Below are 13,781 nucleotides of genomic sequence, written 5' to 3'. Positions count from 1 at the left end.
TGTTATTTGTACACATGTTGTAACATTGGAAATATACTTGTACTGAGTTAGGGTAAACTAAGGAAATTTCACTTAAAGAGCAAAGGAACATCACATATGGTGACAGAATAATATTATTTAAAAAATATTCACTAAAATTTTCCCTATATATCTTTTTTCTGATTTACGTGATGTAAACTGCATAATAGTGTGAGGGACTATAAAGGTTTTATTGCCACTTGTTTGGTATTGCCTGCGTAGCTCACTCTGAGTACCAGTCGTGGGTATCTCAAACCAAGTCCATAAAACATTTATAGCATGCCACTCCACTTGCTACACTTTCCATACAGACACAACTTGAGTGCTGACAAAAATACTCAGAAATGTAACAATTAGTAGTGAAAACTTTGTTTTACATAGATTACAGATCTCCAGTCTGTAGTAAGAAAAATAAATGTTGTAAGGAAAATTTATGTTACTTCTCTGCAGGATCTCAGATTATCTGGCAAATTCCTTCCCCAAGGAAAACCACTTTTCAAAAATATCCTTAGTAAATGCATACTGGAATTAACATAAAATTGGCAAGGTCACTTGTGTCTACATGTTTGAATTCATTTGTAAATAACGACTACTCACTTCCTTGCTTCCCCACCCCGGGGACCAGACTCTAAGCATCACAGGTGCCGAAAGACTTACAAAAAGGAATGAATAGGAACAAAAGAAAGTAGGCGCCAGGAGGAAAACAGAATCTCTCAGAACAAAATTACTAATCCCAGAAGGAATAGCAGATCCAATACCAGGGATTGCCCAAGGTTAAACTGCTTTTACAATGGTGATCAGAGAGACTGTATCGAATTCATTAGGTCTTCTACTACTCCTGTCTGATTTGCTTAAACCTTTATGTTAGGCTTATATCAGGGATAGATTTCTGTGCTAAACACGTAGTAGGTAGTAAGCTAGTACCGATTTTTTAAGGATGGTGGTCAACAAATATAAACTTTATTTTTAACTTTTACTTTATGCCTTAAGGACCAAACGATACTTTCTATGATCCCTAAATTTCACTATTCATGAGTTAGAAGAAACACAACTCTGATATACAATTGAAGAACCTCAAATAATCATTCAATTACCCCGTACCAAACGGCTTGGAGGTCAGACAGGAAATGTTGGGGTAGAGTCCTACCGAAGTTCCAAGTCGCAAACAAAAAACTCCAACACAAAGTGTGCATAGTGAGTTTAAATTTATTGTAATCAAAGTCATCCAGATGGTAGTTGGATTAATCAATGAAGACGCAGTATTTATCTTGGGACAGAAGATTCTGAAATCCAGAATGAGGAAATCCCAAGGTGGGGGTGGGGACAGCTAATAAGAGCCCCTGGGAAAGGTCCTTTCAACAAGGACTGGAAAATAACACGTTTGAATTTGAATCTCTTTGAATACAAGTCTGCCCTAACAGTAGGAACAAGGTCCTGCAGCCCACAAGCTTCGGGCAGGAAAGGAGTCAACGGAACTGTGAATCAGCCCGCTCAGCCGTTTCTGGTTTGGGACCAAGCGCGGGGCAAGAGCTCGCGCTGTGGGAACCGAGTATCTGAGTCACTCAAAACAGCACGGAGGGTCGCACAGCGAGCTCCAGGCCGCGCGCCGCCAAGCCCCCGCGCAGCTCCCGGCGCGCCGACCGCAGTCGCGGCCCCTTCCCGGCGGCGCGGCGCGGACAGCTCCCGGACGGACCGCCGAGGGCGGGGAGCCGCGCGTGGCCCCCGGCCTCCCCCGCCCGCCGGCCCGCGCTCCCTCCCNGCTGCGGCCCCGGGCCACCCGCGGCCCGGGAGCGGCGCGCGCGGGCGCCGAGGGGCGGGGCCCGGCGGGGGCGGGGCCCGGCCGCGGGCGGGAGGTGCATCCTGGGAAATCCACCAACATGGGGCGCGGCGGCGGGCGCCCCCGCCGTGAGTCTCGGGCGCGCGTGCCCCCGCCCCCCTGACGCCCGCTGGGCTCGCCGCGCGCCGCGGCCCGGGTCCCGCGCAGACCGGCCAGCGCGTCCCGCCCGTGCGCCCTCCCGCCCGCCATGTGAGGGGCAGCCCTCGCCGCTCCCGCCCCTACCTCCCCTCCCGCCCCTCACCCGGGGCCCCGAGGCCCCCGCCGCCGCCCTCCGAGCCCCGCGATGGACAGGAACTACGCGACCTCCGGCTTCGCCGACCCGCCGCCGCCCGCGCCCCCCGCCGCCCCCGCCGGCGCCGCCGCGCAGCCCCCCGCCCCCGCCTGGGCCTACGAGTCCCGGGCCGCGGCCAGCAGCGGCGGCAGCCCCAGCCTCAAGGCCAGGTAGGGCGGTGGGCGGGGGTCGTGGCGGGCCGGGAAAGGCCGGGGACGCGCTGGGGCCTGCGCCCGCGAGGCGGCTCGGGACTCGGGGCGGCGGCGGGTAGGGGCTGGGGGCGCGGGTCCCGGTCTCCGCCGGCGCTGGGCTCCCGCTGTGAAGTTGGGCTCGTGGCCGAACTGGGCGGTCAGGGAGACCCGGGCAGGCTCCGGGAGCCGAGGGGGCGCCGCGGAGGCGGGGGTAGTGGTATTCCATTGTACTGGAGCCGACAGTGTGGTCTGGGGGCCGGCGGGGTGAGGGTGGGGAGGCGGCGAGGAGCGGGGCCGAGCCGCGTCCCTGACGTGGGGACCGGGGCTGGGCTGCGGGAGGGCGCGCGGCGCGAGGCTGCGCCGGGCTGGGTGACATATGTTCGCGGTGGTGGCCAAGATTGAGCTAATTTCTCTTCCACGCGTTCAAAGTTACTCTTGGGTTTCCTCCCCTTTTAACAACAGCAGGAAGTAAGGGATCTCTCTCTGCCTTCTGTGTCTTGGGGGACTAAGAGTTGGGAAGAAATTGGAGGGGGTCAGTGAAGGCCATAAAGGGTGAAGGACAGAAGCATGCTTCGCCTTCTCGGCTTCTGAAGCCCAGATGCATTATGTAGCGCGGGGTTCAAGAGTGCATCTCCGCCCCAGCGTGACCGAGTGGAATCTAAAATGTTGTCTCTGACTCGATATTTAAGCTCGCGGGAAGTGTGTAGTAGTGCCACACTGTGGAACGGTCCATTTGAATGATAACTGGAAGGCGTGGTCTGGTTTGGACGATTCAGGAGCGGGGTGTTTTAAAGCCACCTCTGCTGAACAATGCAGAATCTGGTAGGTGCAGCTTCTGATTACAAGGACCAGGGAATCCTGGGTTGCTAATGACTTCATCCTCAGCTACCAACAGGAAGCTTCGTGGCTTTATGATCTCAACAGATTTCTTCATTATTGTCACGACAGAAGTGAACTTTTTTTTACTTTATATATTACAGTGTTCTAGGTCATCTTCTTTGTTTTTATGAAAGTTCCACGTTCGTGATTTGGAAAATATGTGCGAAGAGGAGCTGGTCTTTGTCTTAGTACCTGGGGATGATTGTGAAAGAATGAGAAAAATTTGGTTCAAGAAAAGAGAAATAAGGTTTCTTAGAAAATTTTAGGTCCTTTGTTTAAAACAACTGGGATTTAAAAAAAAATAGTAATGTGATGTGCCAGTTGGGAGCTAAATATTTAAATGCTGAAACCTTTCAGAAATAGTCATAACTTTGTATTATATACAATTTAAACATTTTAAAGAGTTTTATGAAAGATATTTGGCACTTTTCCCGTTATAATTTTTTGGTCGTAATTTGACTATCATTTTTCAAGTAGCTTTTGCATTGAATACGATAATTTACAAATTAAAATTACTTTGTCTTCAGTGAACAGGAATAATAGGTATTTGTGCAGCATTTTTAATGTTTTAAATGAGAAATGTTTTATTAGGTAAATGAAACAAATGCTACCTAGTTATTTCTGTTATTTCTTTTAGCAGAATACTTCTGAGGCAAGAAACTAAAATCTACTTGTCATATTTTCCAAATGTTATTTATCAAAGTAACAAAGAATGACTTCCCAAACACATTTGAAAACAGTAAGTAGATTCATTTGGAACACATAATCTAAAGAGATTTATTTTCTGTTTATTGGAAGTTATTGATTCTTAAATGCTAAGCCCCCCCCCTTTAAAAATATATATATATTTTGGGGGTGGGGTCAGCTAAATTATAGCATAGAAAATGCAGGTTTCCCCCCTCCCCCGCCAACTTGCTTTGTTAACATCTTGTGTTAGGATCAGGCCATCTGTACAGCGGTACACACACTTCTTAATTTTACCTCATTTTATTCCTCAAACTGTGCACTGTCCTCTTTCATTTCAGTTATATAGAAAATACTGAATCTGAGATATGCCCTGTAAGTCTTTAAGTATTCTGCATTTTCAGAAGCCTATTCATATTTTTATAACATTTTAAAAAGATTTTTCATAATTCATGTATCAGTTTTTGTTCCCCTTTGTGGCAGTTTCTTCTTGCAGGTGCAAATGAGTTCTAGTTGTGATGAGGTAATATGGGTGCTTATCCATAAAGAATGAGCCTGTCTGTCACCTTGTTTCCTGTAACCTATTAAGAATCTAACAGATGGTAATGACATTCGGTTGTTACTGACATGGGACGTAACATCCTACTTTATGTCTTTGCTTGGTCCTGAAATGGAACATTTTCATCAGTTGATGGGAAAGAGCATGGTAAACAATTTTTCATGAATTTGAAATAATACTTTTTTGGTATAATCGCTCCGTCAGATATTAGGTATTTCTGTTGTTTTAACAACTGAAAAATAAAGAGCCAGTCGGAAACCCCAGCATTTTACGTTAAATAGGGCATATAGAGAGATTTCTGAATATTTCTAAAGTAGTCTTGCTAGGTACATGGGAGGTTCAGGGATAAGAATTGGTCATATTAATCTCCATTTATTTGTGCTCTTCTCAGTCTTAGGGACCAAATGAGCATGTCTTTGCCTATGACCATGCTGTTGGAAATCTTTTTGTGGGGCTATTTTAGGTGCTATAAATACCTTTGCATGCTTTTGGAAAGAAGATGATCAGGAAGCTGCAGACCTGTTGCCTTTTCTCTACCTGATATTTATATCTTGTACAGAACAGGAAGAACAAGCTGTTTATCATGGTGATGATAGATGTGTTTGTGTTTGAATATGCACCAGAAAGTGACTAAATGGAAATATTTTGTCTTAAAATAGATTTATATTTGTTTTTTGCCTTTCTAACTTGAAACAGTCTTTTTTTGCTACCAGTTTTTAGAATTTCCTAATATATAAGTTCTTTTTTTTTTTTTTGTGAGGAAGATTGGCCCTGAGCTAACATCTGCCAATCCTCCTCTTTTTTTTTTTTTTTGCTGAGGAAGACTGGCCCTGGGCTAACATCCATGCCCATCTTCCTCCACTTTATATGGGACGCCTGCCACAGCATGGCCTGACAAGCAGTGCGTCGGTGTGCGCCCAGGATCCGAACCGGCGAACCTTGGGCCGTCGCAGCAGAGTGCGCGCACTTAACTGCTTGCGCCACCAGGCCGGCCCCAAGTTCTTTTTGATTGTAGTATGACTGTGTAATAAGTGTGATAGGTACCCCTCCAAAAAACAAAACAGTGATAATTTCTCTGAAATTCGTCAGCTGCTACATGAAGGATTTTTTAAATGTTTTAAATCTAGAGTCTCCCTCACGGGTTTTGGAAAAGGACCTTGTTAAGATCACAATTTATGAGGAGTAGGGACAATCCCCAATTAGTGAAAGGTTATTTAAAACAAACTGTTGGGAAAGTATTTTCCCATAGAAACAATGTTGTAAGTAATAGTAGCTGTCATTTACTGAGCAACTTATTTGTGCTAGCTGCTGTTTTAAGTGATACACACACACACAGATTTATTTAATCCTCACAACAATCTTTTGAGGTAGGTATTATTTTTACCTTCCTTTATGAATGAGGAAACTGAGGCATAGAGACATTAATATACCTCCAGCTGCATGGCGAGTAAGTAGTGGAGCTGGGATTTAAACCTGAATCTTGTGGGTCTGGAGCCTGCGTGTTTAACTAGTGTACTGCACTGCTTCTTGCTAAGGTAGTCTCATGCTGTAATCTACCTAGATTATGGGTTAAGAGCTTTTGTAGCTGGCCTGGAAACCTAACCCTCAAGAATGTCCTTATTGCAGTGTTCTTGGTCACCGTCGACCGCTTGTTTCCTAATTGAAACAGACTTCCTTTCACTCCGTAGCACTGTACTTTCCTGGTTTTCCGCCTGCCTCTCTGGCCCCCTGCTTTTCACTGTTCTTCATTAGTTCTTACTCTTCGTCTAATCTCTACATGTTGTTGTTTCCTCAGGGCTTAGGATTGATACGATATCTTGTCCATTCTGTACTTTCTCCTGAGAATATCACATCCATGCCCATGGTTTTAAGTACCATCTCTGGAGATGCCCATATATGTGTCTAAAGCCCAGACCTCTTCCAAGCACTTCATCGCATATCCAGCTGCCTCTTTGAGCTGTCACTTGGGTACACAAAGGGCATTTAGTGATGAGCTCATGCTTTCCCCACCCACCCTATCTCTGCTTCTCAGTAAGTCACAGCTCTGTCCACCTAGTTGCTCAGCCCAGAGTCTGGGGGTTGTGTGTGCTCAGTCACTAAGCCCTACTGCTTTTTTATTTCTTAAAGCTGTCTTGAAATTGTTGACGTCTGTCTGTTTCCACTGCTCCACTCTGATCCAAGCCACCATTATTTTTCACTTGGATAACTGCAGTATCCTCCTAAGTCATCTTGAACCTTTTCTTTTCTCCTTTCAATTCATTCTCCTCGCATCATCCAGAGTGATTTTTAAAAAACCCGAATCTACCAATTCGATTATGTTGCTAAACCTTTCCATGGCTACTCCTACATCGTGGGGTCAAGTTTTTAAAAATCTGTAATGTGGCCTATATGGCCCTGCATTTACTGGCCCGTTTTAAATTCCTTGGATCATCCTAAATTCCTTCTTACCTTAAAACCTTCATACATGCTGTTACCTCCACCTAGATAACTCACCCTTTCCCCATCTCCCAACCTGACTTAAGGTATCTCAAGTTAGAAACCCACTGCCTTCCAACCTCTGCCCCTTGTTGTTTTGTGCAATGGTATATGTTTTTGCAGAACATTTTACTATACTTTCATATAATTCTTATAAATATAACTATATACCTATATGCTTTACGTAGTAGATATCTTCCTCTTTAGAATGGAAGTTCTTTGAGGCACACTATCTGTTTTGTTTACTGCTGTATACTTAGTACTTACTCTAGAGCCTGGGATATAGTTGGTGCTTAATACATGTTGATGACATGAAAGCCAGAACTCTGCTTCTGTGTGGGAATTGGAAGCCCTTTTCTTTTGTTTTTGGTGAGGGAGATTGGCTCTGAGCTAACATCTGTGCCCATCTTCTCCTATTTTATATATGGGACCCTGCCACAGCATGGCTTGATAAGTGGTGTGTAGGTCCGCACCCGGGATCTGAACCCACGGAGTGCATGAACCCAACCACTATGCCACCGGGCCTTCCCCTGGAAGCCCTTTTGTTTCTGCTGCAGCCTCTAGTGTCATTCCCTGTTTTCCCCTCTACCCTGTAATAGGCACCAAGATGAAGGGTTTAGGGTGTTTGTGATTATCATTGGTTAGAAGTATGGGGAAGTAGGCTGCTGCTATCTTTCTACCTTTCCTTGCTATGCTTTGTGGAACAATGAGTACTAAAATGTGTCTAGCAAAACACAGTCTAAATTTTTTCTTTCATTCATTAAACAAAAACTTGAATGCCCAGTATATGTGAGACACTGTTGCCTTTATCCTCAGTATTATATTTCTGCAATGAAAGCTTGAGAAACCAAATGGCAAGCATTCATTCACTCATTAAAATGTACTGAGGGGCTGGCCCCATGGCTTAGCGGTTAAGTGTGCACGCTCTGCTACTGGCGGCCCGGGTTTGGATCCCGGGCGCGCGCTGATGCACTGCTTGTCCGGCCATGCTGAGGCGGCGTCCCACATACAGCAACTAGAAGGATGTGTAGCTGTGACATACAACTATCTACTGGGGATTTGGGGAGAAAAAGGGAAAAAAAAAATGTACTGAGCATCTCTGAGTTTCTGTCACTAAGCTAAGTTCTACAAGGTGCCACAAAAATGAAAAAGACACTGTCCTGCCTCTCAAAGAACTTGTGACCCTGAAGGGTGACAGGGTAACACACGTGCTGCCTCTCTGCTTGGCTTCTGAATGTTGAAGTGTCCAGGAGCTTGGAGTTTCATCCTTTTTTCTTCTCTTTCCACTCACGCTAGGTGAAGTTGCCATATATATATCAACTGACTTTCAAATTTATATTTCTAGATTCATATCTAGCTGCCTCCCTATCATCCCCGCTTGGATATTGAATAGGTATTTCAAACATAATATGTCCAAAACACAATTTTCAACTTAACCCCCAACCTGGTCCTTCTTTAATTTTCCCCACCTTAGTAAGTAATACCACCGTTTACTTCATAGTGGAGGCCCAAAAAGGCGCCATCTAATTAATTTCTTTCCTCTCATATCCAGTCCCTCAGCACATCCTCTTGGTTTGATCTCCACTTTCATAATTTCCCACATAGACTACTGCAGTTGTCTCCTATTGCTTTCCTTCCTTACTTCCACTTTAGCCCTTCTAGAGTTTATTAAGCATGCAACAGCCAGAGTTAACTTTTCAAAATATAGATCAGGTAATGTCATTACCCTGCTTGAAACCTTCCAGTGTTACTCAGAGGAAAATCCAAAGTCCTTATCATGGCTTACAAGGCCCTGCATGATCTGAGCCTCAGCTAATTCTCCTTCATCATTCCTCTCCCACCACCATCCTTCAGCCACACTGGCTTTATTTCTGTCCCTGAAACAAGCTAAGATTATTTGTGTCTTCTCTTTATCTGGAGTTCTCTTTCCAGATCTTTGCTTTGCTGCTTCTCCTGGACATTCAGGTCTTCTCCCAGATGTTACCGCCTCAGAAAGGCCTTCTCTGACCACCCTATCTAAAGTAACTTCTCATCACTGTATCATATCACAGAATTTTATTTTATTCTTAGCATTATCACTCTTTGAAGTAATTTTGTTGATTTATATGTACCATTATTGCTACCCTTTCCCCATTCCTCTAACCATCACTAATAGAATGCATGTTCCGTGAGAACAGGGATCTTGTCTGTCGTGTTCACATCTGCAGAAGGCAGTTTAGAGTGGTGGTTGATAGCATAAGCTCTGAAGTCCCAATTTTTGGGTTTGTATTTTGACTCCACCACTTGCAGTAAGATTTTACACAAGTTTCTTAATCTCTCTGTGCCCAAGGTTTCTTGTGTAAAATGAGGAAGCTTTTTAGAGTTCTTGATACTGAGGATTAAATGAGATGACTCAGAAGAGTGTTTAGAACAGTGTCCAGCACATGTAATAGTATATAGAATATGAGCTTTATTATCAGCACTTAGAACAATGTCTGGCACATTGTAAGTGCCCATTAAATATTAGGTGAATGAATGAAACAACTACACTACTAGGCAGAATATTTGTTTCTTTTTAAGGGGTACAAAAATGCTTTGGGGACTTAGAGGGAAAAATTATATCAAGTTCAAGGGGATCATGGAAGCATTTGTCAGGTAGGTTGCGTACACACTGATCTGAATTATTGTTTATGTTGCATAAATGGAGTAAGGGATTAGCAGAAAGAGGGAGCTTCCAAGAGCAAGTGTTCCAAACAGGGAGGAAGCAGAATCTATTGGACCAGTTAAGGGCTGGTCCTTGAACTGACACAGCGTCACTTCCACCACAGTCTACTTGTCAGAGCAGTCCCTGGCCCAACGCAGTTATGGAAGGGAGACTATACAAAGGTGTGTTTCATTGGAGAGGTCACCAGAGTAACCCTTTACCACAGTGTATTAGTATTAGATTTTAGAGGGCTTTTGATAATGGGCCATGGAGTTTAATCTCTACATCTCAATAGGGAACTTTGAAAGATTTTTGAGAAGGATAATGATGATATGAGCAAAGAAGTGTTTTAATAAGATTAATTTGGCGGTTAAGTACAGGATGGATTAGAATTGGCAGATGTAGAAAACAGGATACCAAATGAGAGTTCATCAGACCAGATAGGAGGGAGGTTGTATTAGTCAGGTTTCTCCAGACAACCAATAAGAGATGTGTGTGTGTGGAGAGAGAGAGAGAAAGATTGATTGAGAGATTTATTATGAGAAATTGGTTCACGCAATTATAAAGTCTGAAAAGTCGTATGATCTGCTCTTTACAGTCTGGAGACCAGGGAAACCAGTGTTGTAATTCAGCCTGAATCCTAAGGCCTGAGAACCAGAGGAGTCCATGATGTAAATCCCAGTCCAAGGGCAGGAGAAGATAAGATGAGATGTCCCAGCTCAAACAGTGAGGCAAGAAAAAGGGCAAATTCCTTCCTCTGCCTTTTGTTGTATTGGGCTCTCAATGGATTGGATGATGCCCACCCACATGGGGGGAGCAATCTTTACTGAATCCACTGTTTCAAATGCTAATCTCATCCAGAAATACCATCACAGACACTCCCAGAAACAGTGGTTAATCTGGGCACGCCATGGCCAGTCAAGTTGACACATAAAACTAACCATCACAAGTCCACCCCTTGTCAACTTTGCACCCATAGACATCTCCTTAAACCATACTTAATCTCCAAATAAAGACAATAAGAAGGTCATAATTTCTTCTAATATGATACAACTGTCCTGTGTACAACTGAAAACATGCCAATCCCTTCCCCAGGAGAGGAAGTAAAGTCCTTGAGTGATGTTGACTCTTCTCCTCGATATCCCATAACTAAATACTATGATGTAAAATTGACAGTACTTAGTACTGTGATATAAAATCAATACATTTTATGTTACATGATAAGGGAATAAGGGAGGAAAGAAAATGAAGACATATATACACACACACACAAACATTCATAGCAAAATAAGGAGGAAATACTCATGACAATTACAGTCCTTGTTTCTGTAACTGGTCCTGTGCTCATAGCTGGTATTATAACTACCTCTTGCACTACCCGTTCTGTATTTCTGTTGCCTTCAGCAAGTATTTTACCTGGTTGTGGTTCTTTACCTGGTGGGGTGACCCAAACTGTCATTCCTGAAGTGTCTGGGCCATTATTGGTCCTGACTGGATTGAGTTGTAGTTTTCCGTTGACCTTAATCACAGGGCATGGTAATACTAAGAGACACCCTAAGGGGCCTCATGTATTCCGGACTTCATTACCTCCATTGTAGAGTAGTAGTAGTTTGGTTTCCCCTTGGTAGTCAGGATCATTCGCCCCAGCCAACAATGTAACTCCCTTCTTTGCCTGTTGATGCTGAGGCATGAGGAACCCAAAGTAGCCAAGTGGCAGTCTTTAACTTCCAGTTCAGTGGAATCGTTATTGGGTCTCCTGGTGAAGCATTCCTCCCTCTGGACATTAGACCTCTAGGCCAGCAGAGCATAAAGTTGCTGGAACAGAAAGCAAAAATTTTGTGACCCACCCCGCCCAGGGGTTCACTAGGGGTGTTAGCGAGTGCTACCACTCCTGTTCCACCACTTGATTCCTGGACCCGTGAATCCTGGCTATCAGAGAAATAGTACCAGGCAACAGGATGCTGATTCAGAGCATATACAGCCTTCCGGAGAACGTTGCCCCAGCCTGCAAGGTATTGCCGCCTAGCTGGTGCTGTAACTGAGTCTTCAAAAGGCCATTCCACCGTTCTGTCAAGTTAGCTGCTGCAAGATGGTGGGGAACGTAGTAAGACCAGTGTATTCCATGAGCGTGGGCCCATTACCACACTTCTTTTGCTATGAAGTAAGTTCCTTGATCAGAAGCAATGCTGTGTGGAATACTATGATGGTAGATAAGGCATTGGCATTCTGTAAGTCCACAGATGGTGGTTTTGGCATAAACATTGGATGGAAGGCAAAATCCATATTCAGGGTATCTATTCAAGTAAGAACAAAACACTGCCCCTTCTATGATGGAAGCTGTCCAGTGTAATCAGCCTGCTACCGGGTAGCTGGCTGATTACCCTGGGGAATGGTGCCTGTATCAGCGGCTCAGCGTTGGTCTCTGTTGCTGGTAGATTGGGCACTCAGCAGTGGCCGTAACCAGATCAGCCTTGGTGAGTGGAAGTCCATGTTGCTGAGCCCATGCATAACCTCAGTCCCTGCCACATGGCTATTTGTTCATGAGCCCAGGAATGGCTAGGAAAAGATGCTGACTGGTAGCCCCAGAATGGGTTATTCTATCCACTTGGTATTTAAAATCCTCCTCTGCTGAGGTCACCCTTTGGTGAGCATTCACATGGAACCCAAATATCTTCAGTTTTTTTGCCTGTTCACCAAGGTCTATCCACATGCCTCTTCCCCAGATTTCTTTGTCCCCAGTTTTCCAGTCATGTTCCAAGACCCTGACCATCCAGCGAAACCATTGGCTACAGCACATGAATTAGTATATAATTGCTCATCTGGCCATTTCTCCTTTTAAGCAAAGTGGACAACCACGTGCACTGCTTGAATTCTGCCTACTGGGAGGATTTCCCTTCACCATTGTTCTTCAGAGATGTCCCAGAGAGGGGCTGTAGTGTGGCAGCTGTTCACTTTCGGGTGGTGCCTGCATATCTTACAGAACCATCTGTAAACCAGACCCAAGTCTTCTCTGTCAGCTGATGGTAAGGTTGTAGGCTGGGAGAGAGGACAGTGTAGTAGCAGTGGGGGCCCGTGGTATTTGGGCCCTTCTTAATGTAACTTGTGCCTTCAGAGCCTGCTCAGCCATGTGTATATCACTTCATTTGACCATGGAGTGTTGCTGTGCATGCCCAACTTTATGGCTTGGTGGGTCAGATAACATCCAGTTTCATGGGTAGCTCAGGCTGCATGGAAACTTGGTGGCTCATGGTTAAATGTTCAGTTTCTACTGAGGCCCAGTAGCAGGACAAGAGCTGTTTCTCAAAAAGAGAGTAGTTATCTGCAGATGGTGGCAGGGCCTTGCTCCAAAATCCTAAAGGCCTGTGCTGTGATTTATCTATAGGGCTCCAAACAGCATCCCTATCTGTCACTGACACTTCAAGAAACACTGGATCTCTTGGATCACGTGGCCCCAGTGGCAGAGCGTCTTGCACACCACCCTAGACCTGTTGCAGAGCCTTCTCTTGTGACATAAAACTAGCAGCTTTTCAGGTCACTCGGTAAATGGGCCAGAGTAACATACCCAAATGAAGACTATATTGTCTCCAAAATCCAAAGAGACCCACTAGGCATTTTTTTGTTGTTGTTGTAGGAGGGCCAGAGACAACAAATTATCTTTTACCTTAGTAGGGATATCTCAACATGTCCCATACCATTGGAGCCCTAGAAATTTCACTGAGATAGAAGGCCCTTGAATTTTAGTTAAATTTACTTCCCACCCTGTGACACACAAATGTCCTAGTAAGTCCAGAGTAGTTGCTACTTCTTCCTCATTGTGTCCAGTCAGCATGTTATCGATGTAATGGACAAGCGTGATAATCTTGTGGAAGAGAAAGGTGATCAAGGTCTCTGCGAACTGAATTATGACGTAGGTTTAGGAGTTGATGTACTCAGTGAACATGTATTGCTGGCCTTGCCAGCTGAAAGCAGACTGCTTCTGTTGGCCCTTATGGACAGGTATGGAGGAAAAGGAATTGAATTTACCAGATCAATAACTGTATATAGGTCCCAGGGAATGTATTATAATTGCTCAAGCAATGTAACCACATCTGGTATAGCAGCTACAATTGGAGTTACTATCTGGTTAAGCATACGGTAATCCACTGTCATTCTCTAAGACCTGTCTGGTCTTCTACAGAGGCCAA

At 44.8% G+C, this 13,781-nt stretch overlaps 1 protein-coding gene across 7 annotated transcripts in view; it reads left to right on the top strand.

Moving 5' to 3' along the window:
* The first annotated feature begins 2,076 nt into the window (after positions 1 to 2,076).
* The window catches only part of QSER1 (glutamine and serine rich 1), an 83,768-nt gene continuing 72,063 nt past the window's right edge, over positions 2,077 to 13,781 (top strand). For 3 of the 7 annotated variants that reach the window (XM_087433032.1, XM_087433031.1, XM_087433037.1), the window contains exon 1: positions 2,077 to 2,296. In XM_087433032.1, coding sequence (XP_087289158.1) covers positions 2,139 to 2,296 — 158 coding nt within the window. In that variant the 5' untranslated portion in view covers positions 2,077 to 2,138. Of the gene's footprint in view, positions 2,297 to 2,687; positions 3,140 to 3,833; positions 3,936 to 13,781 lie in introns of those variants that run through there. The other 4 variants (XM_087433035.1, XM_087433036.1, XM_087433033.1 and 1 more) reach the window with 4 other exon arrangements.

This window comes from Ceratotherium simum, chromosome 7 (assembly GCF_057802395.1).
Source record: "Ceratotherium simum simum isolate JZ-2026a chromosome 7, ASM5780239v1, whole genome shotgun sequence".
NCBI classification, from domain to species: domain Eukaryota; kingdom Metazoa; phylum Chordata; class Mammalia; order Perissodactyla; family Rhinocerotidae; genus Ceratotherium; species Ceratotherium simum.
Note: the sequence above shows the minus strand (reverse complement) of the source record. Positions and strands in the feature narration are given on the sequence as shown.